Source organism: Maniola hyperantus, chromosome 21 (genome assembly GCF_902806685.2).
Source record: "Maniola hyperantus chromosome 21, iAphHyp1.2, whole genome shotgun sequence".
Classification (NCBI taxonomy): domain Eukaryota; kingdom Metazoa; phylum Arthropoda; class Insecta; order Lepidoptera; family Nymphalidae; genus Maniola; species Maniola hyperantus.
In genome coordinates this window covers 8278792-8301138 of record NC_048556.1, presented here as the reverse complement: position 1 = coordinate 8301138, position 22347 = coordinate 8278792, and the positions used below count along the sequence as shown (strand labels likewise).

Below are 22347 nucleotides of genomic sequence, written 5' to 3'. Positions count from 1 at the left end.
TCTATACCAAGTGGGGTATCATATGAAAGGGCTTTACATGTACATTCTATAACAGACTTTTATTTATTTGTATGCATAATAGTTTTTGATTCATGGTGCAAAATGTCAAAAAATATGACGGTAGTACGGAATCTTCCGTGCGCGAGTCTCACTCGCACTTGGCCGGTTTTTCTTATTGGTCATACCCTTCCACTTACCGAAAGCTTATAAAGATTTTGGGTGAAGAAACATGGGCGTTTCCATAACATTTAATTTTTTTTTAATAACGGCTCATAGGTGCCGTTATTTGATGAAATTGTTTACTGAAAAAAGTCAAGCTAAATGTGCTCAATGACCATAAGAATCGGCTGTCAATAGTCGCAAAGTGTTTACGTCTCCTATACATTGTACATACATTCAAATGAACAAACAGTACTAACAAGAATGGCCTAGTTGAGGCAGACACGGGCGGCCGGTTCGTTTTCGGCCCATTGAAATTGATCGCCGACCGTTGCTGAACTTTTTGTCCCACAAAAATAATGTTGCATTGTTATGAGAAAATAAACAAAGTTATGGGTGCTGAATTCTTTTCCATTGTCTTATTTTTCTTAGTAATTTCTAATCGACATTGACAACTCTATCTATTCTTCTCTTCTTAATTTATTATGGTCCAACTCTGTTTTCATATTATTTTATCCAAAACACTAACCACTTCCTAGTTTCTACAGACAGATGTCCACAAATGACAGCATCGTTCAGGCTGACAATATCTGATCTCCAAGATTTACTTCAACATGGCATACATGTTAATGTGCTGTGTCCTGTTACGTCCACGTCTAGTCCCACAGTGTCCAGTGTCCTAAAACATCCAGTATCAAAAAGTCCACTTATCAAAACGTCTAGTGTCTCGAAATGCATAGGTCTCCTGTATGGATATCGACACTCCATGGTCTCATGCCGCTCTTATCCAGCGACTCGGCGACTCATTTCATGTCATTTTCCCACCTAATCGTCGTCGTCGTCTACCAAAAATGCGCTTAACGGTGCGATGAGCGGTCGAACTCCGGCAATTTGCCTTACTTGAACTCACAAACTTAGGCTTAGTGGTCTGTGCTTGAACCAAAGGTTCTTGTCGTTCAAAAAGCCCTCTATATATTTCTGTTTTACGGCCAAAATAATAATCAACCTATGCGAATACGTAGATAAGTTACTTAGTATCATTGTTATTTGTCAAAAAAGACCATAGAATTTTAACAAATAACAACTTGCTAAGTAACTTATCGATAGACTACAGATAGGATTGATAAATAATTAATTTGAGGCGTTAGACGGTTAGAAGACAGGGATTTCATTTTCAGATACAGGGATAATTCTATCAGCAATGCGCATTTGCACATGGTAAACATTAAACGAGAGTTGTGAGACAAATCCTGGCGTCGTCACGGCCGGCGGCGACCGGAGCGTTTGCGGCCCATTTAAATTGATCGCAAGCCACCGACTGACGCCACAGTCTAATCAATTCTGCAAGCTTTCAGCGCCGAATTGATACGTTACATTGATACAAACTACAGTCGTACGATACAGCTGCGTACACTTTGATTGCTCTGCTATACTACTTACTTATTCTGAATTGTAATTACGATCTCTTCTAGCGTTGATAGCCTAGTGGTTAAGACGTCGGCCTCTTATACAGTACGCGGCAGGAAGTAATGTGCGTTGTCTCTGTCACTCATACCTATATGACGTTTTGTCGGTTTCAACAACAGAGACAATGCTCTACAAATCTGCTATCTCCTTCAAAAGGTCGATGTACATTACTTTCTGCCTCGTACTGTACGAGCACGATTCTATCCTGAGCACGCATCTAACTTTTCGGAGTTATGTCATCAAGCAATTAATAAATATCTCTTGCTTTAATGATGATAGCAAAATATTGTGAGCAAATCTGCATGCCTGAGAGTTTGTAAGTTTGGATGTAGGAGGTAATACATATATCCGAAACTACTCATACGATTTCAAAAAAACTTTCACTGATAATTAGATAAGCTACACTATCCCTGACGAAGTCGCTGGCAAAAGGTGCCATGATAATGAAAAAATATGATATATTTCTAGGAAAATTAAAGAGTAAAACCCTTCTGAACTCTTTTTTCAGAAAATCGATTCATTAATTTTGTTTTCAAAGTAGGTACAGAAACGGAAAACTTTTTGGTTTAGAATGAAAACATAAGTTAGGCAAGCCGTACCTTTACATCTTTAATCAAAAGTCAACGACCTTCAAGTACAAGTCAGTTAATAGGGCAAGAGGGAAATGTGTTAGTGTAGGTACCTAATCCTGTAATACATTTGCGGGGGCCTATTTACCGGAATATGGGGTAAGAATCGGTAAATATTTTTACCAGACGAGAGGCGGGCGGAGTGGAAAGAATGTCCCGCACCATTAGCAAAGAGGGTGGAACGGGGTGAATGAGATGTTGAACCCTCTGGTGACCTTGACTTACAAATTTATCACTTTTCGCCCATTAAATAATTACGATTAGGCGCTGGGCAGCCGAGATCACAGGTCGAAAAGGCGTGGCGCGACATTACAGGATTTATTATGAAACAATTCCATTATTTTTCGTTCTCGGGGAATGAAAATTGGAAAATAAACCAAATAACATAATTAACTTTTAAACAACTTCGTACGAGCTACCGTCACGCGTCGTACCTTGATCATGAAATTTCACCCCTTCCTAGTTGTCCTGGAAAATCTTTAGGAAACCAAATTTTGCAGAGGTGAACTAAGTTTCAAAGAAGCTTCAACAGTTAGCATCCTGCAAAGGCTTGTAAGGAAAATAGAGGGCGAATTAAATACAATGATTTTGCAGTATTGCTAAAGGCTCGAACAGACTAAGCGAGATGGCAGCGTATCCCACGCGGCTCCTTAAAAGGAGGCGCTGCGATCTCACCTGATGGTACATGATGATACAGGCAAAGATGGAAGTGGGATAATTTGAAAAAGGCCCATACCCTCTATCGGTTTTTTACACGGCATGCATTGTACTAGAACGCTAAATCGCTCAATGCGGCTTTGCTGGTAGGATAGTGTCTATCAACGGCCTAAGCAATAGCCACATATGAAAATTGTATAAAGACATACGCACTTAATACCCATATTATGTCACAGAATTCTACGGGATCATCGCGCGGTGAAATTTCGCAGTGCGGACTTACGCTTGTAGTTAACTCCTCAGTTGAATCGTCAAACATCATGAATAAATAATAATAGCCGTTCATCAATCCCAGCGATAAGTTAACAACAACAAAATCAAAACAACCTCTACGGATCGTTTACGTGAAAACGATCAAAACAAACATTATGGCGGGGATCGGAGCAAAAAGCGTTTTGTTTCTTTTTTTAAGTCTCATTTAAAGGAGGTCGTTGGCCTTGTCAAGGACGCGGGGCACGTGGTAGGCATTCGTGTGGCGACAAACATAGGCAGGTGTCCATAGTCCATACTATACGTATATGTATCCCTGTTCCCGGTCCCACTGCAGTGGGGACGGGATCGATTCTCCTTTGTTATTAATGAATGGCACGAGTATACATTTATTTGGACGATATTATGACGGAGAAATTAGACGCCCGCTTATCATAAAGCGTGTTGTGAAGCCGTGAGCGACGAGGGAAACCTTCGTGAGGAAACCTGAATGTATGCGCGTTCTCCGTAATGGTCTCAAAGGTTTGTGAAGTCTGCCAATCCGCAGTTAACCAGCGTATTGGACTATGGCCAAACCCTTCTCATTCTGAGAGGAGACCCGTTCTCAGTATTGAGCCGGCGATGGGTTGATGATGATGATGATCGTTATAATGAGTGGAACTGAAAAAAGCCAGAATGATATTCGTAAAGTCCAAACTTCAGATGTCATCCTAATACTCGTAGTTACCCATTTCTATTAGATTGAAATTAATGCTGTGAAACAAGAGATGTTTGCGAAACTTAACAATAGGATTAGTTTATTTTGAAATCTTAGTCCTTATTTTGATGGAAAAAGATGAAGAAGCCCCCTTACTTCACATCTTCGCACATCCGGAGTAGGTAGAAGTAAAATCTTGAAGAATCAAGTAGTCTGAAACAGGTGCTCTTAGCAAAAATGTTGCACAGGTACCTGAAGGTTGTAGCCCTACCTGCCATTCATCTACTTCCTGATATAATTAGTTGTGTTGAGCCGGTAAAGGTTACAAAATCAATTTCGCGAGGCGGCGAGACGAAACCTTACGAAGTTCCATCGGAACGGAGCGACCTTTGTTTACCGATAAAATATATTGTTATTAGCTATCACGTACCGATATCATTATAGGTCAAATAATGATTGATCACAATTGATTGATATATCTAGATCCAAAATAACCATCAGCATATTTAAGCCGAGTACCTACTTTAAATACTGAGCCACTAATTTTGACACTGAATGTTACTTAATAATAGCTGATGCCTGCGGCTTCGCTCGCGTGAATTTAAAAATCTCATGGGTACTTTATATTTTCAAGGACAAAAAGTAGCCTGGTAGCCCGTCCCCGGGATGCACGGTATCACAGTACCAAATTTCTAGGTATGCACTTGGTAGACTATGGCCAAACCCCTTCTCTGAGAGGTATGTAGTGAGCCGGCGATGGGTTGATCATCATGATGAAACTTTTACAAGTAATTACTTTTGAATCGTCTAAGTGCGGAAAAGAAATCCAGGACAGAATATGAAGAAGTTTAAAGAGGCGAATCATTAGATTCAGTGATCATAAGTGAGACTAAGGTACATATCATTTTCACTAGCTGAAATTGCAGCACAATTTCATATCCAGGTAGATTTATTCTGTGCTATAAATTCTCTTGTATCACACACAGGATTTTGAAATAATCTGCTTGGCATTTTACTAAGCGGATTAAAATATATAACGCTATGCTATGTGTATAAGTATGAATTATTCGGAGGCATATTACATATTAAGCACGTGCTAGTTTAAGTATATAAGGGCAATGAACATTAGAAAAATTTAATGTAGGTATTTAAGATTAGTCATACTCATACACGTGTGTATTTAAAAATTATCTTTTATCACATCACCTAGATTTACTACAACTTCATTTATTTATAGTAGGCATAGGTACTTACGTTAACGTACATATATATCTATGACTCATTCATAACTTTAGCATACAAATTACAAAAGGTATTTTACGAGCTGACGACAGAAATAAAGACTTGGAAAGACATAACGCGCGTCGGAAACGTTTCCTAAAAAGAATACGTCGTATCGTAACTGTATGAAGACTTTCAGAGTTTACACTAGCCAGCACGTACACGGATTAGTGTGGTGTGGAGTCCAGTCTTTTTGATAACTACCTAAACTAAACTTTATGGACTTTGAAATACCGTTGAAATTAGTGTCTGAAATCTAAACACGGAGGCCGCAGACCACGTTTAGGCGAGCCTGGACTTACTGGTCGCCTTAGAAGTAACTTTTTTTTACTTTTAAAAAGTTCTATTCCAGATGGTCAGTTTGAAGGAAAATTATATCTGGCTCTAGTGCCGCCGTAGTATGCACACTCGCCTTGCAAACATGTCTTGAGATTCGATTCCCTGTTGAGTCAATTTAGCACGATCTATTTAGGCGATGCACATCCTCTGGCCCTCAGGTTAAATCGCGACCAATAAAAACAAACAATATCAAAAAGGAATGTTTTCAAAGGAGGTTGTTAACGATGACAAATTGATTTCTTTAGGTAGGTAGAGTCAAATAAAATTCCTATTCCTATACATTTTGTAATCGAGAATTTCGAGTTTTTGCTAAGCCATTACACAGTCAAAATTCCCAATAAAGAATATCATATGATAAGAAATCGTGTAATTTATAACCCAGAGACGCAAAGAATGGCTCTCGATTTTGGTAGAGTTCAAGCCTGACTTATCTCTGTTGATGACATTCCACTGCCAGACCAGCGATACGCGCGCTGGACTGACTGCGAAATGCTTTTAGCGCCCGTATACAACACAATGTCCTAACAACAAAGCAAAACGAATCTTAACACTATGCGCATAAAGATGAGAATCCAAATGAATGTGTAGGAGGTAAAGTCAGCAGAAATGAAACCTTATTCGTCAAAAATAAAGTCGTTTTCGAAAGTCACGTTGCATGCGGGCGTCGAACAATACGCAATTCACCTTCGAACGCGTCGGGTTGCGGTATTGCGGGCTTCATTGTGTTAAAATAACGATGGAACTCGGATTGGAAACAGACAATGATACATAGAACTTCATAAAAATACAGACAGCACTGATAACCCTTTATAAAAGGATCTTACGTGGAAAAACTAAAGAGAACAAGATCCTTGTAACTTGAAAAATTAACATTGAATCGTGAAGTGGTTGGAAGTTGGAACTTAGTAGGTAGCTTCAAGTTTAAAACGACATGAGTTCTTGCACTATAATAAAAACTAAACGATCCTTGCATAAGATTTAAAAATAAGTTTCTATTTTGTCACATTTTTAATAAGTACTTACTTAACATTTTTTTGCATATTCCGGAGCTCTTTCCTTGAGCGCTTTGTATAATTTTCCAATGAGACTTCACATATTCACTGCGTGTTTGTCGAGAGTCGAGAAGCCCGACGAGCCGAACGGTTGACGTCATGTAGTCATGTTCAACTCCTACCAGCTCGACGGCTAAACGAGCAAACAACCTGCATATTTTATATACATTGCTGGTTTTGTTTGGAGTATAATTTTGTCGGTCGGTGTCGAAGCAGCGTTGTATCCTGTACACTGCGGAGTGGTTAGTTGTAAACAAGAGCCGCAGTGAAGGAGTATCGCGGTCACATAACCGGTATTCGAGCACGGCAGTCGCCGTTCGCCCAGTCCCCAGGCCCGATATTTTGAGAAAGCCATGTTCGGCAATCGTTGACGTTAACAAAACACGATTGCTTTAGCTGTTCGTAAGGCGAGGTATAAACCAAGAAATACTTTTAAGGCGCACTCGACATGCAGTGTGATATAATGAGCGATGAAAGTAAAAGGGTTTGTGTGTTGAAATCATAATAATGGCTGTTTTTTCTTGTAAATGTATTTCTTGGAATGGCGTGTGAAAAAAAGTCGTCAAGCGAAATCAAGTTCATTTGAACAAGGTAAAAGTTAACAAAGTATTGATATGACTGATGTTAAGCATTTCGGATTGATTAATATCTACCTACTGTAAGAAAAAACTGTATAAAGTATTCAGGAAGGAGAAGCAAATAGTAAATTAGTTAAACCAATAAGAGAAAAAGTCTATTTAACCTAAGATCATAGAAATACCAGACTAAGAATACTAAGTAACTGTATAGAGTTTTCAGAAAAAAGAAGCAAATAGTCAATCAATTACACCAATAAGAAAAAAAGAGCATATATACTAGACTAAGAAAAAATTGTGTAAAGTAAGTAAAGAAAATAATCAATTATTTAATCCAGTAACGAAAGAAGTCTACTCAATTCAAGAGCATATATATATAATAGACTATTGGACCCAGTGTTCTGTGTAACCATGTTTTAAAGCAACAAATTCACATTCAACAAAACATCTTGGTAAAAAACTGAATAAAATATTCAGTTAAAAGAAGCAAATAATCAACTAGTAAAACCAACAAGAAAAGAAGTCTAATCAACCGAAGAGCATCAAGATTCTAAGTAGCTAAAGTCTAGTTACTAAAATATTGAACATTCATTCCAACAAAACATCAAACATTTTACCTTTGATGTTACGTTTCATAATAATAAAGGTGTAAAGGCAAGCACGATATTACGCAACCTCATTACGGTTAGCCTTGTTTGAATTCATGAATGAACTAGAGCCGAGATCAAATATGTATCTAGAAACAGTTGTCAAACAATACTTAAGTAGGTAAGGGGTATAATATAGCGACCCCGGGCAATAACCTCATCAAGGACAAATCGAGGGAAGCCCAACAAAAACCTAAGCATATCTATATTCACGAAACGTTGAAAGATTTTTCACTACAAAAAAACCGGTCAAATGCGAGTCGGACGGGCACACGAAGGGTTTCGTACCATCGTACAAGAAATAACTCTTTTTTTGTGATAAAAATATTAATTCACATTTTTCTGATTTTCCCCTTTACTTGTGCAAACTGCCACATAATTCTAGTTCAACGGGAAGTACTCTATAGGTTTTGATTCCCTTGACGGGTCTTAACAGACACAACAGACTGACAACATGACAACAAAGTGATCCTGCAAGGGTTACTATTTTCTCAAGAGATACAGAATCCTAAAATTGGCGTAGGCTGTGTTGCATTGAGGTAACTTGGTCCTTTAGACAAAATCTGTAAACGTTTGAGGGAGCGGAGAAATCAAATTGAATGACATTTGCATTCATGCAAATCTCTGAAGCAAATGTCATTTCAATACAATTTGATGTTTCGGCTTGCGTTGACGTTTGCTGAAAATAGTTCTTGTCTTGACTTTCTGAGGCCTTTGTTTCAAATACGTCACATAGCTTTGGCGTCATGAGTTTATAGGGACGAATGTTTCGTTCTTTGATAAGTCCGTATAAACTGATTAACGTAACGGCAATGTCAAGTGATATTGTTTCCATTTGTGACACATCATCGACATAAAAACTGGTGTTACATCGTAAAACTGCCCTAAGTGTGTTTTATATCTGTTGGTATTCACAACATCTGTATTTGACACGTGATTTTTCTCTACCGTTAGCTTTCATACATCCTCTATTGACATGACACTCCAACGTATCACGTGACGTTTAATGAAGTATCAACCAACATAGGAGTATTTAATCAGTTCTTCATATCATTTGCATATTGTGTAACTTATATCAGCTGTGGTAAATTATACAAAGTAACAATTAAAGATAACCGCAAACATTAATTATGTATGTTCGTACGCCTTGATGGCCTAGTGATGATAGTTAAGGAATTCAAATTCGTATTACTTGTCTTGTTATTTTGGTACCCACATAATTTGAGGTCTTGGGGCAGAAGTTCATAGAAACATACTTAGTGCGTAAACATGGGTGCAATGCACTGATCGTGAAGTTACACGTACAGAAGCGTTAGGAGACGAAACATAAGATGAGATATTTGTACCTTAACTTCTTTTTTCAACTTGGTAAAAAACATTGAATCAATAATTGTGACGATATTTTATTTTGTATCCATTGGATCGCTCCAACAGGACAAACCATTTTATTAGTGCTGGGCAGTTTAACAGGTTGTTGAATGAAAAGGGGGTCCCAGGCTAATTGGCACAGTCTCGCAAGACGGAGGATTGTAAACAGAGGCGGATTGTCCGGCAGCTGAGGCAGTCGGCACATAAGAGTGACGCGTCGACACCCACCCCGTGGGGGGTGGAAGGTCCTGTTTTGCGTGCCCGCCGCCGGTGGGGGTAAGTTTTTCACGAGACCCTATATACCGCGACCACCCTCTCGTACATAAGGTGGGCGGGGGTGGTTAGCGCCCGCAAAAGGGGCAAAATACGGTGTACTCTGGGCGCCCGCTCTATGTGGGTCAATGTCGGGAAAGCCCGCGTCTGCTAGTGACGAAGTATGCACAATGAATCTGATCAACACGCCTTTGGCAAAACTACCACCGTCCCACGAAGCGATTCGCACTATTTTTTGCTATTTTGTTTATTTTCCATCAGTCACAAATTTTCCTCAGTCTTCTACAATTTATTGAATGTCAGCTATGGTCTCGATTCATTTGTGCACAATGTGAAATTGTGAACATCAAGTACGACTTGTACAGCAACGTCATATGATTCAATACCCAGCTCCCAGCAGACTATCTGGTTTGCGGTACAAGACGCTAATTCCAGTTTCGAGTTTCTTTTACCAAAATCTGATGTAAGCAACTCTCCCATATGTTTGCAGCTAAGACTGCATATGCGAGCTAAACAAGGGCCAGCGCAGAACAACCTCTTTACATACTACAAGTACAACCCGTACTTTAAGTAGTCGCAGTGGTCGAAATGGTCGTGGTTTATGGTCTGGAGGACGTAATTAGGGTAAAAAATAAGTTGAAGATTGGACAGATACAAAATACGTCGGCAGCCTCTAACTTATCAAAGATTCTAGGATATTCTAATACAAAAGTGCAACAGCGCAGAACAACTAAGTAGTCGCAGTGTAGAAAATTACCTGGAGGACGTAAATCGAAGTTGAAAGCTTGAACAGATAAGAATCGCGAAGGCAGCGACACTCCAAAACACCCAACATGTAAGGTTTCAAGATCTTTCTAATACCTTCTAATACTTTGTATTAGAACTTGGAAACTTGGATATAATGTTGGTTTGTATTGCGTTTACACTTTGGAGTACATCTCAGAGTAGCTCTACTGCTGCCGTCGCGATGTTTCCAGTCCAGGCCTGGAAGAGTACTCACCGACAGCCGGTGACATGGATCGCGAACCGCTCGAGCCTGTGGGGCTCGGCGTGGGCCTCAAGTGCGGCGTGGTAGCGCGCCCCGCGCCGCCGCTGCCGCCCGAGTCATTGCTGTTTTGACCGGTCAGATCCTGCAACAAATAACATTCAATTTAAGACTTCGACTCAGAACCAAAAAGACAAACTGAAATAGGGACAAATTTGGGGATTACTATTCTGCCGTCCTTGGCCAGCGTGGACTATGAACTAAACCCTTTCTGAGAGGAGATCCGTTCTCAGTAGTAGGTCGGCGATGGATTGATCATGGTGATGATGATTGTGCCGTCCTATTTCTAAAAAGCTCTTAACTGCAAAAAGAAGTTAGTAAAAGAATGAGTAGGATCCAACTTAACCCCTTGGTCCTTTTTAGAAACTTCAGTTTCTTAAAATTTCCCCATCATTTGGCGATAACTCAAAAACCACTTTTTGCACTTGATCATATAACAAAGACACCAAACTTCGCACACATCATTAACAAAAGTATTTTATGTGAAAAAAGTCTCAGAAGTCGGAACAGACCTAATTACCTTGGATTTGATTGGAGACCCAGATTTTGAGACGGTATTTTTGGTTACAAAAAGTGAACGTAAACCTTAATCACCAGCAGATAAATTGAAACAATAATAACATTATTATAACAGTTATCTTTGCGTCAGAAGTCTTTTTCTTATCAGAAAACCCTCTGATAATTATATATTTCAGGGCCCTTCAGTGTACAAAATTTAAATCATTTATTAAATTTTCTTTCGTCAGAAGTACCTACTGTGTTAATAACTGCTAAGACATTAAGTTGCCAAGTTCAAAGTTCTAAACGCCTATCTATTCAATTGCGTGAATTAGATGTAAAGTTAAATGACGCTGATAAACGCAGCGCTCGAGTTCAAGCTCAATTAGTTCCTATGCAAAGAACAATAGGATGATGTGGATAAATGGAACACCTTGACACCTCAACCTCTGCACCATGGCTGAGGCGTTAGAACATAGACGCTAAGACAACAATAGCACCGTGTCAACAGCACACGGACACGGTCGCTTCAATCGCAAATATCTCGCAAACGTTAAACAATTCCTCTTCACCGCCCACCAAAACAAAAACATCGCGGACTCGTGCGTCCATTATCACAACAATCTCATTATCATGACGTTCAACAATGAAACGCGTAACGTGATGTAATAATATCGACGAAATGATAAAGAGTTCATGCAACATTGAATAAGCAAACTTATGCGTATTGTTTTTATGACAAAAGTTACAACCGTATTGTGCGCTAGTCGCTAGGCCACTCACCGTTTCAAACCGACCAGTGTGCAGTGGTCCGATCGTAAATCAATCGAAGCTCGTTTTCAATCAGTACCAGCACCGGTACGAACTACTGGAATATAGAGTTCACAGTCGAAAGCGAACCGCGGATAATGCAATGAAAAATACCGGTCGAAATCGACATAAAAGCCAAGCCAAGAGAACGGCTCGGCGAAGTAGCGCGTTCACACTAGTTGCGAGAACGAACCGAGGAATCGGGCAAGGCGACATACTGCGAGGCAAGTCTCGACCCCCCGCTGTCGAGGTTAGCTCGGCTGCGAGTCCGCGGGCGTCGGAGGGGCGCGGCGCGGCGGGCGGAGGAGGAGCGCGATGTTTTTGCCTCGGAGCCCGCTCGCTCGACGCGGCGCAGCGGCGCGTTCTTCATTTAGTACAGGGTCCATTATCTCTTGCGCCGTCCCGCTCGCACTCGGGCCGCCTCGTCGCGCCTCGCCGCACCGGCCGCTGTTTTATTGCCAGCCGACGATTTTAACGTGCGCTCGCAACGTCCGGAGCACAAAAGTTTTTATGGAAATTTCATTTCGAATGCGCCTCGCTCGCCCGCTCGCTCGGGAACGTCAATATAAAAGCACGATAACGAACGGACGAGTCAATTAATTATTATTGTTGGAAGCTGTCGGAACGTGCTGGGCGGCTCTATCTAGATACTGTACTCGATGTGTTCTGCTCTCTGAAGCGAGCGTATTTTGCATTGTATTACAGAATTGATTTGAGTAAAGTTAAACCGCTCAATACGCGAGGATGCAGATTTCAACTTACTACCTACATAAACGGTAGATAGATCGACATCTTCCGTCAAGAACCATTACACGTTTTTTGGATATTCAGGTTCCAAGAATTCTTGACTGTCACGCCGCACGCGCCAAAAAGCAGATGTTCAAAGCGCAATGATAAACAAATCGCAGAAACCTCGTAGAAACGCATAAGCGACCGACTAGAGAAGAGTTGTTTTTCACTCGTATCATGATTTTATTGGCAGTTCGCTGTAACAAGGTCGTATGTGAAACATGATATATACCTACATACATACAAGGAACATATCGTTCATGGTGGAGTCTAAATCTGAGGATGCTTCAGTGTTTGAGTTAAAGAGAGTGTTAGAAGATTTGTGAGGTGGTGGCGAATTTTTTTCATAGAACTTTGCTTTTCCTGCATATTTAGTAGTTGAAGGACGGGCAGTGCATATCAAATGCTACACGTTGAACCAAACAGATCTGTCTGTTTTGACGTCTTATAGCAATATAGTTAAACTTGCTTAATCTCAAGAAGAGATTGTCCCTATTCAAGATTGCCACGATATTATTAGTTGTGCGATGTTTATAGGTACGTACCTAGTACCTACATCTATTTATAGAGTGAACGCATTGTGAGCGTACCTAACAGATTATCCAGTGAGGATAGGTCAGTGGTGCAAACCACACGGGAGGGTGTGTAATGTATCCGTGCAATCGTGGACGCCGTGTCTATAAATAGGAAGCAAGACGACCGGATAATTAATCGACACAGCTACAACATGGCTATAACTGTCACCGGCAATCCCTCTAACTACCACTTAGCACTTCTTTTGCATAGATTAGTACACGCCACCACCGTCATACATCACCGGTATCATCAGGTCAAACCTAATACGTTTAGGCACAGGACACGGCCAAATCCAGCACAAAAATCACATCAAATTCCGGTTCCGGGATTCCGCAGGAAATTGCAATATAACGCTAAAATCTTCACGACGCGCCATATCTGTGTCGACGAAGAGAATTTCGCAAGCGGAATTTGACGCACCATTTTCCGCTAAATTTATCCCTGGCTTTCTTCCTTTTTTGGGGCAGTCTATTGTGCATGCAGTGTTCTCCCGCCAGTCGTCACTTCAGCTATCCAAGCTCGCTCCAGAAGCCTAGTAGACCGCCCAGGTTGCTGAGGGTTTCCCGGAGCGAGGCTGGGTCCTGGCCTAAAAGTGGCTTGAAGGCGCAGTTTTCTTAAGCAAGTTCCAGTAACTGATCCGAGCTGAGATGATTAAGGATTTGATATTTTCTAATAAGTATAGCAGGTACCTCCTATCTACGCTCTTTAACCTTATTCAAATGCAACACAGGGAGATGTCATGCCATGCATAGGCATAACCCGGTATAGAACGATTTAATAATGTTAGCAAAAAACTAAGCAGTTATTTAAACATTAATTTGCCAAAATATGTTCTACGCCACTACGTGCTTGAACCACATCCGTTACTAAAACGTGCTACGGCGTAGCATGTTTGAAATTACATCAACAATCATATTTTACTCTACCTCAACTGTAATGGTTCCAATACAGCCAGGCCACTGCGCCATACTACGCTAGAAGATGCATCTTCTGCTTTGTACATATATCCAGTAATATACGCGGCTGTAAATAAGGAAGCTTTTGAGCTGCCTAAACTTTTAACTTTGCCAACCGTAGCCTTGGCACTCAGCGAAAAATATTTCAGATTCATAACAAAAACTTCTTCCATACTCTTTTCAACTTAATCGAGCTTGCAGCAGTCTTTAATGGTTCACATCTAATGGGGTTAGGTCACTGGCACATTCAGCGCTGGAGGGTGCATCCTGTATAGTAAACAGCTAAGCTTGAATGTCGGTTAAGCGGCATAGGTGGCCGATGCTCTGCTTCGATTAGTACTTGCACCGATAATAAACTGAACTCTATTTTGCAGACAGGTTTTATATCCTTGATATTTCCACATCACATAATATAGAGCGTAGAACATTTAAGACAGATAATAAAAACTTCCATAACTACTCTACTCAACTTAATCGAGCTTGCAATAGTGTATAATGGTTCACATCCCATGGTGCTAGGTCACTGGCACATACGACGCTGGAGGGTGCAGAATATACAGTAAGGGGCTATAAATAGGAGACTTGATGATCGGCTAAGCTGCATAACTAAGGTAGCCGAGGCTTCTCTGCTTCGATTAGTACGTGCACCGATAATGTGCGCTCTACTTTGCAGGCCTGCACAATGGATATCTATTCTATCTATTTTATGTATATCGTTGATACATTGTTGACTATATTTTCTTCAAGTATTTACAATTTTTATGATAGTGTTTTATCCTTAGATTAAGGAACAATATTAGGTGTTACGTAAAAGCTTTGCTAGGCGAAGCTGTACTACTCGGTCGCGATTAGTTATCGTGTAGACACTGCCAAGATGACACTTATTCATTGATGTGAACAATTAAATATTATCCACTTAATAAGCAGGGCATATTAAGTCAGTAGCACAGATTAAGTACACGGTGGAGTACATTATGTAGGCACAGGATGGACACAGGCTATAAATTCGACGCTTGACATAACTACGGTGCCGTATCGACGCTTCTGCATCTAAGTAGCACTCTACTACCGGCAATGCACGCTCTATATTATGGATATACTTTTAAATAAGCATGAAGTTAAGCGAATAGTAGTTCGTTGAGGCTAAGCCAGTGGCACAGACCAGGTACACGGTAGAGTACATTATGTAGGCACAGGATGGACACAGGCTATAAATTCGACGCTTGACATAACTACGGTGCCGTATCGACGCTTTTGCATCTAGTAGCACTCTACTACCGGCAATGCACGCTCTATTTTACTGCTATACGGTATAGCTTTATGGAAGGTTTATAGTTTAGACTCGTTTATAGGATGCAATGACGTTAAAACTTAATCGTTTTACACTCTTTGCATGTCATGTAATGGCTAATTTAATGGTTTTATATATTTAATTTTATTTCTTAATCAGCACTCTGCGGTACCTTCGGAAGCCTGCATGTCTGAGAATTCTCCATGATATTCTCAAAGGTGTATGAAGTCTGTCAATCTGCACTGGGCCAGCGTGGCAGACTGTGGCTTACATCCTTCTCATTCTGAGAGGAACACTCAGTAGTGGGCCGGTCATGGGTTGATGATGATGATGTATTATTCGACTTCAGTGAATAATTTTTGGGGATTTATACGGTTTCAATCGGGTAAAGGAATTTTGGTTTACCCGATTGAAACCGTACTAGTATTAGTTTCATCATTACCATCATCATCATCGCAAGTAGTAGGTACCTATTTAAGTAAAAGTAAAATTTACGAGAGTATCAATCCGTTGTCGCGGTTGTGTAGGTACTTCAGTGCCAGTCGTATAATGTAAAGACGCCGATGCGACATCACACAGGGGGGTGAGTACTGAGCAATGTCATCCGAGGACGCGATGAGATTAATCGCGTAAAAGCGTTCCAAGATCATTCCTCGAGTTCGTCGACCGGCGTGTGAAAATGTTGCCTCGTAAATAAATAATTCACAAGGCTAGTGTTCTCCGAGCACGTGGCGGCGAGCACGTGTCGGAGGTAGGTGCACACGTAAACATTTACATTACATAACCGGCTCGTCATCGGCGAACGGCGTATCGAGAGCGAAATGCTGGTTATTGCGAATTGCCTTCCCCAGTCCCCGGCTCTCCGAGGCGAGCCCTAAACTAAACTAAACGCGGCAGGCTCGACTGCGATTACCTACTCTGAATAGACCTACGACACATTAGAGACTTTTTGTCGCACAACTTTAAGCTACCTGTCCCTGTGTCCTGTCGCTTACCTATTCGCGGGATTGTAAGGGCCTGTTTCACAATTGCCAGATAAACTTTATCTAAAACCACGGCCAGACTTGTAAATAAGTCCTCCACATCGGTCTCCAGCGGCGGTTTACAGCAGTGTTTATAACGAATTTTTGTTGCAAACAAGTGTTTACACTGTTGTAAAACGTCTGGCCGGGGAGAGAAGAATGGAGACATTTTGACAGATTCCCAATACAAAAACTGTCATAACGTCAAATTTATTCATTACATAGTGTTTGAAACAGGCCCTTAGCCTAATAATCATTACAACATGCAATCATCGCGATCTTTTTGGACTTAACTACCAGCAAAGCAGTACCGCCTATCGACTTAGCGTTACGGTACGATACTTTGTCGAATCTGATGAGGGGTCAACACACACGTCAGTGTGTCCGCAAATAAAAAATAAGACAAAAAAATTATATTGGTTTAATAAAACTGCCACCCCCTTTCTAAAGTAGCCCGCTTCCTTCTTATAGTGCATCATTACTTACCACCAGGTGCAATCGCAGTCAAGTTATTGGATGAACTGATACTTCTCTTTGAGATTAAAGGGATTTATAATGATATCAAAGTATGGCAGTAGGGGATTTGGTTTAAAACTTTCTATATTGTGACAACAGAGAACTAAATGGGCTTTTCAAATCGGACAATTTTTCCTTTAGTCATGTCTTCAAGACGCTGTCTAGTGTGTGCACCTTTATATTTTCAGATACTCAATAGGGTATATCTACAAATTTTTGTCGTGCGACGTGCCCCTTGTGTGTTCTCGCTTTTATTGCGAACGTGATACTTCCACAACATTGCTACCTAGGTATGTCCTATTTAATCGTTGTACGCGAGTTTACTAAGTCTCAGTTAACTCTCACACAAAAGCCAATTGTTTTCACTCTCGGTTGGGCAATAAAAAGTGAAACTGGATTAGATTTGACACACTCCAGTTAAAAAGCTAAGGGATGTCGGCTGTATCTAACAAAACAATAAAAGTGAAAATGTCTCAGGTCTCTACATTTTTATTGTAACTATATAAGAATGAGTCATTTAAAATTTGTTTGTCGTAATCATCACGGTGACTAAAAGAACCTTAAGATAAAACTGGTCAAGTGCGAAACGGACTCACATACGAAATTTTCCGTACCATCGTACAAGATAGAACACTATGTGACTTTTAATTTTTATTAATTTGCTTGGCGGCTATTGTAATTTTTTTTTTTGCCATAGCTACAATAGAAATATGTACACAATCTGTGAAAATACTCTCTATTACGGTTCATGAGATATATTCCGCTGACAGACGGACGGACGGACAGAGAACGAAGGCTTAGTAACAGCACAGTTTTACAATCTATACGTAAAACAGTGGTAACCGGGTCCCGTTGACATACCTCGGATAAGAACCCTAAAAACGTGATAGGTGAGTTAGAATCCAGCCCAAAATCAACCTAAATAATAATGTTTTCAAAGTTCGTAAACGTACAACACAACTATATTACGTAATTCAAGCAAACGATTACCAACACCAAAACGTAATTTAATAAATCAGCTGTTCAGTATGTTGTATAATATTTACAGACATTTTCAAGGTTCGTCAGATGAGTTGAAAACACATGATATTATGTAAGAGTGTTTCCATAATATTAGCCGACCCGATATTGTGACGTGTTTGTTGTAGACCACTAGCCAATGTGAAAGACGTGTATTTCATCCATTTTGTATACCGAAACTTGCTTTAGGTACTTAACTGTTCCATCATCAACATCATGATCAAACCATCGCCGGCTGGAGACTGAGCATGGGTCTCCTCTCAGAATTAGAAGGGTTTAGGCCATAGTATCATGCCAAGCCCACGCCCACGGGCCCCCGGCCCAGTGCGGATTAACAGACTTCAGACACTTTTAAGAACATTGTGGAGAACTTTCATGCATGCAGGTTTTCACACAATGAATACCTTCACCAGTTAAGCAAGTAATTATTAATTATTAAAATCGCGCTTAGCTATGTAAAGTTGAGGTGCGTGCCCTGGATCGAACCCCAGACCTTCCAACTGGAAGACCGACGTCTTAACCACTAAGCTATCACGACTTTTTGGTATCTACTGTTTACTAAAATAACATTTCATAACAACTAAATGATGGCCGCGACTTCGTCCGCGTGGATTTAGGTTTTTAAAATTCCTGTGGGACTTTTTGATTTTCTGGGATAAAAAGTAGCCTATGTCCTTCCCCGGGACGTAAGCTAACTTTGTTTCAAATTTCATCAAAATAAGTTAAACTGTTAGGCCGTGAAAAGCTAACAGACAGACAGACACACTTTCGCATTTATAATATTAGTCCATGGATAGATAGTAAGCATGTCAAACATGACTACTGGCTTTTCAACCGTTGACGCTCGGCTAAAGTTCACAGTTCATACAGACTAATGTCCGAATCCAACGGATCATTGCGACGAGCGATGCTGCGTCACTCACTAAGGCAGAAAGTAGTTTTGACGCTGACGCAGCGGCGGCATTGAGATCGAGGCTGCACGTTCAGAAAATAACAGTTCTTGTAACTTGATGATGTAAAACCTCTGTATCCAAATTTATGGTTACAAGTTACAATTCAACACATTTTGTAAGCACAACCAAACAAACATATTCTATATATAAAAATGAATCGCTGAATGTGTTGCTGATCACAAATCTCGAGAACCGATTTCCCTAATTCTTTTTTTATAATATTCCGTGAAGTACGAGGATGGTTCTAACGGAGAGAAAAATTTAAAAAAAAGCCTGAAAAAGAATCGACTGTTAGGCGGTACGAAGTTCGCCGGGTCAGCTAGTCTATATATAAAAAACTGGCCAAGTGCGAGTCAGGCTCGCGCACCGAGGGTTCCGTACTACAGCCGTATTTTTTCGATATTTAGCACGATAATTCAAAAACTATGATGCATAAAAATAAATAAAAATCTGTTTTAGAATGCACATGTGAAGCCCTTTCATATGATACCACACTTGATGTAGTTATCTTACTTCGAAAATTGAATATACTAATTGTTATTTCATTACCACAATTTAATTTTTTTGTGTGAAAACATGGGTTTGAAATTTGTGTAGTTCACGCGGACCAAGTCCCGAGCATGAATAAACTGTAACGGTATAGGTACCGTTATTTGTTATATGTTTCTATAATAGCTGTCTGTACTTGTTAGATTATTTATTTTTAAAATGGCCGTGATACACAGATAGACGGCCAGAGCGACTGGAACAAACTATACAGGTTACTATCGAACCCTAAAAAACGAGACCTCCGAGTTTTTGTTTGTGTTTGTTAAAAATAGACGTCGAAGTGTGAAAGACAAGTGAAGTGAAGCACGCAGTTAATCTGTTTATAGGGCACCTGTTACTCGGGGACTGGAGTCGGTGTGGGGAAAACAGCTGATCAGGGCCCCGGCGAATTATTATTATTGTCGAATGCCGGCCCTTGCTTATTTATTTCCGGCGGTGGGGCGGACGGGACGCAACTTTGTCTAACTTCACTCCAACTCGTATTCTAGTAAGGCAACGTGGGTCGAAGAAATAATGATCCCAACTCAGCAAAATACGAATCGAATACGTTTCATGGTTGGACGAACGCGTCAAATGTCAATGTCAAGTATCATTTACCGTGCTTAAAATACATTTACGTATTGCATTTTTCATTTTTAGGGTTCCGTACGTCAAAAGGAAAAAAGGAACCCTTATAGGATCACTTCGTTGTCAGTCTGTCCGCCTGTCGTGTCTGTCAAGAAAAATATAGTTAAATATAACTACAGTATATACGGTATAGAAAACTACAAGAAAAATATATAACTAAAACTAACTGAAAACCGTCAATTTGTGGTTAGGTACATCACAAAACAAAAAAATTAAAAATTAAAATGTGTTCATGAACAAATAATTACTATTTTCAACTTTAAAAGTAAGATTGATTGAAGGGGTATCACATGAAAGGGCTTTACTTGTACACTCTAAAACAGATTTTTATTTATTTTTATGGATGATAGTTTTTGATTTATCGTGCAAAATATCGATAAAATACGATTGTAGTACGGAACCCTCGGTGCGCGAGTCTGACTAGCACTTGGCCGGCCACACAAAACATTGCATGAACTGCTTCTTACACTCTCCATGTAGCAAAATTCAGCGGGAAAAAAAATCGCGTGGTGAAATTTCGGAGTGCGGGCTTACCCTTATTGTCGTACCAGTTCTTGGCAGAAGTTCTATGACGCTTAATTACAGAGGAGAATTCATCACGTTTAGTATGGCAATCAATATACAAGTAAAAAAAATGCGTGGTTAGTCCAATTCAATGAGATGTACTTATACTGTGATTCGGCGACGCGACGGATCACTGATTTTCCCAAGGTTTAGGTTAAGAAAAATCTTTAAGCTAACATATCTTGTCCCACAATTTTCATTCTTCGAAGACAACGTGGGACGAAGATTTAATGAACCAACTAACCTGCAATTTGCGACTACATTTCACGGTTCGGCAAACACGTCAAGGACTTCGATGCCTACCCACTATTTACCAATTACCATTAAGATTTTAGATGAAAGAAAGAAAACAAACTTTTTAGGATTCCGTACTAAAATGGTACCCTTATTGTGCGACTTTCTTCTCGGTCTTTCTGTCACAGTCGATCATTTACTTGATCACCAAATTCACCACAATGAAATGTGAAACTAAATAATTAATGTTATTGGGTGACCAAATATAGATCTCCCATTGAGCATCATGCTGCAGCAAGCTTCAGCGCTGGTTATAAGTGGGAGCCTTAAATAGGTATGGTCACAGAGTAGAGACTACGAATTTATTTTTCCGCGTGGCGTTTAGGGTTTTTAAGTCTCGTGGGAATTCTTTGACTTTCTGGGATAAAAACAGCCTATGTCACTCCCCAGGTCTTACGTCCACGCAAAAATTCACACCGATCCTTTGCGTGTTTGAAGGAAAACCCAACAAACAACATTTATAATATGGTTAGTAATTAAGGAGGAGAGTTAAATTAATATCCCTTATTCAAGCTTCTTCATATTATTTAGCAGATTGCCTTCTAATTGCTAATAATGCAGCTTACACTGTCACACTAACAGAGTTTTCAATAACACCCGGGCGTCTTTGTGGTTGTGTGCCTTACAAAAAATGTACTTAGTAAGCTTCATTATACCAGTTATCAAAAGCATGATAATTTACAGTAAAAGACATGCGTCATTAAACATCACTTCAAATACGAGGTCGCATTCAATATTAACACAAAAACACCATCATGACGTTAGTTGTGTAGTTGGTGAGCACACAAAAAAAAGTTCAAACCAAGCATCATTTCAAAGGCTGCGTGTTGTCGTTTGACACTGGAAAAAACATGCTTCGTAGGATGCTCAGACTACAAAGAAATTTAGACTTAATATTTTTATTAATGTGGTGTGGCGCTACTAGATGGCGTTAACAGTCGCTGATAGTGGCTGAATAAATTTCGGCACCAAAGAATAAAGGAGGCCCGGGGTACTTTCGATATGTATTAAATAATAAAAATTATAAATAAGATGCCCACAAATGTAGTCGTTAAAATGAAGACAATTTGGTGCAGTAGCAAAGATATTGACACTATTGTAGAGCCAATTAATAGATCAGTTACACACACCACAGGTTACGATTTAACGACCGCTAAACTAACATAATATATTTTATAGCACTTAGCTCATTATTCAAAAATGGGATTTTTAAAGTCACTTTTTTTTAAATACACCAATCAATGACAAGAAAATTGGCACGCGTCCAGCTTGCTTACCAAGGATTACTTGCCCACAAAGCAAAATAAGAAGAAGAAGAAGGATTACTTGGCATAAATAAATATAGGTACAGAACACAACTTGAAACCCACATGTGAATGATGAGCTATAAATCTGTGCATTAAGTGCGTCTTTCACTGCCACG

The 22347-nt window shown here is 40.0% G+C and overlaps 1 protein-coding gene across 8 annotated transcripts in view; it reads right to left on the bottom strand.

Moving 5' to 3' along the window:
- osa (trithorax group protein osa) overlaps window positions 1-22347 on the bottom strand; it is a 174556-nt gene that overhangs the window by 37380 nt on the left and 114829 nt on the right. For 7 of the 8 annotated variants that reach the window (XM_069505782.1, XM_069505787.1, XM_069505786.1 and 4 more), the window contains one exon: window positions 10415-10544. In XM_069505782.1, the coding sequence (XP_069361883.1) occupies window positions 10415-10544 (130 nt within the window). Of the gene's footprint in view, window positions 1-10414; window positions 10545-11740; window positions 11917-22347 lie in introns of those variants that run through there. The other variant, XM_069505789.1, reaches the window with a different exon arrangement.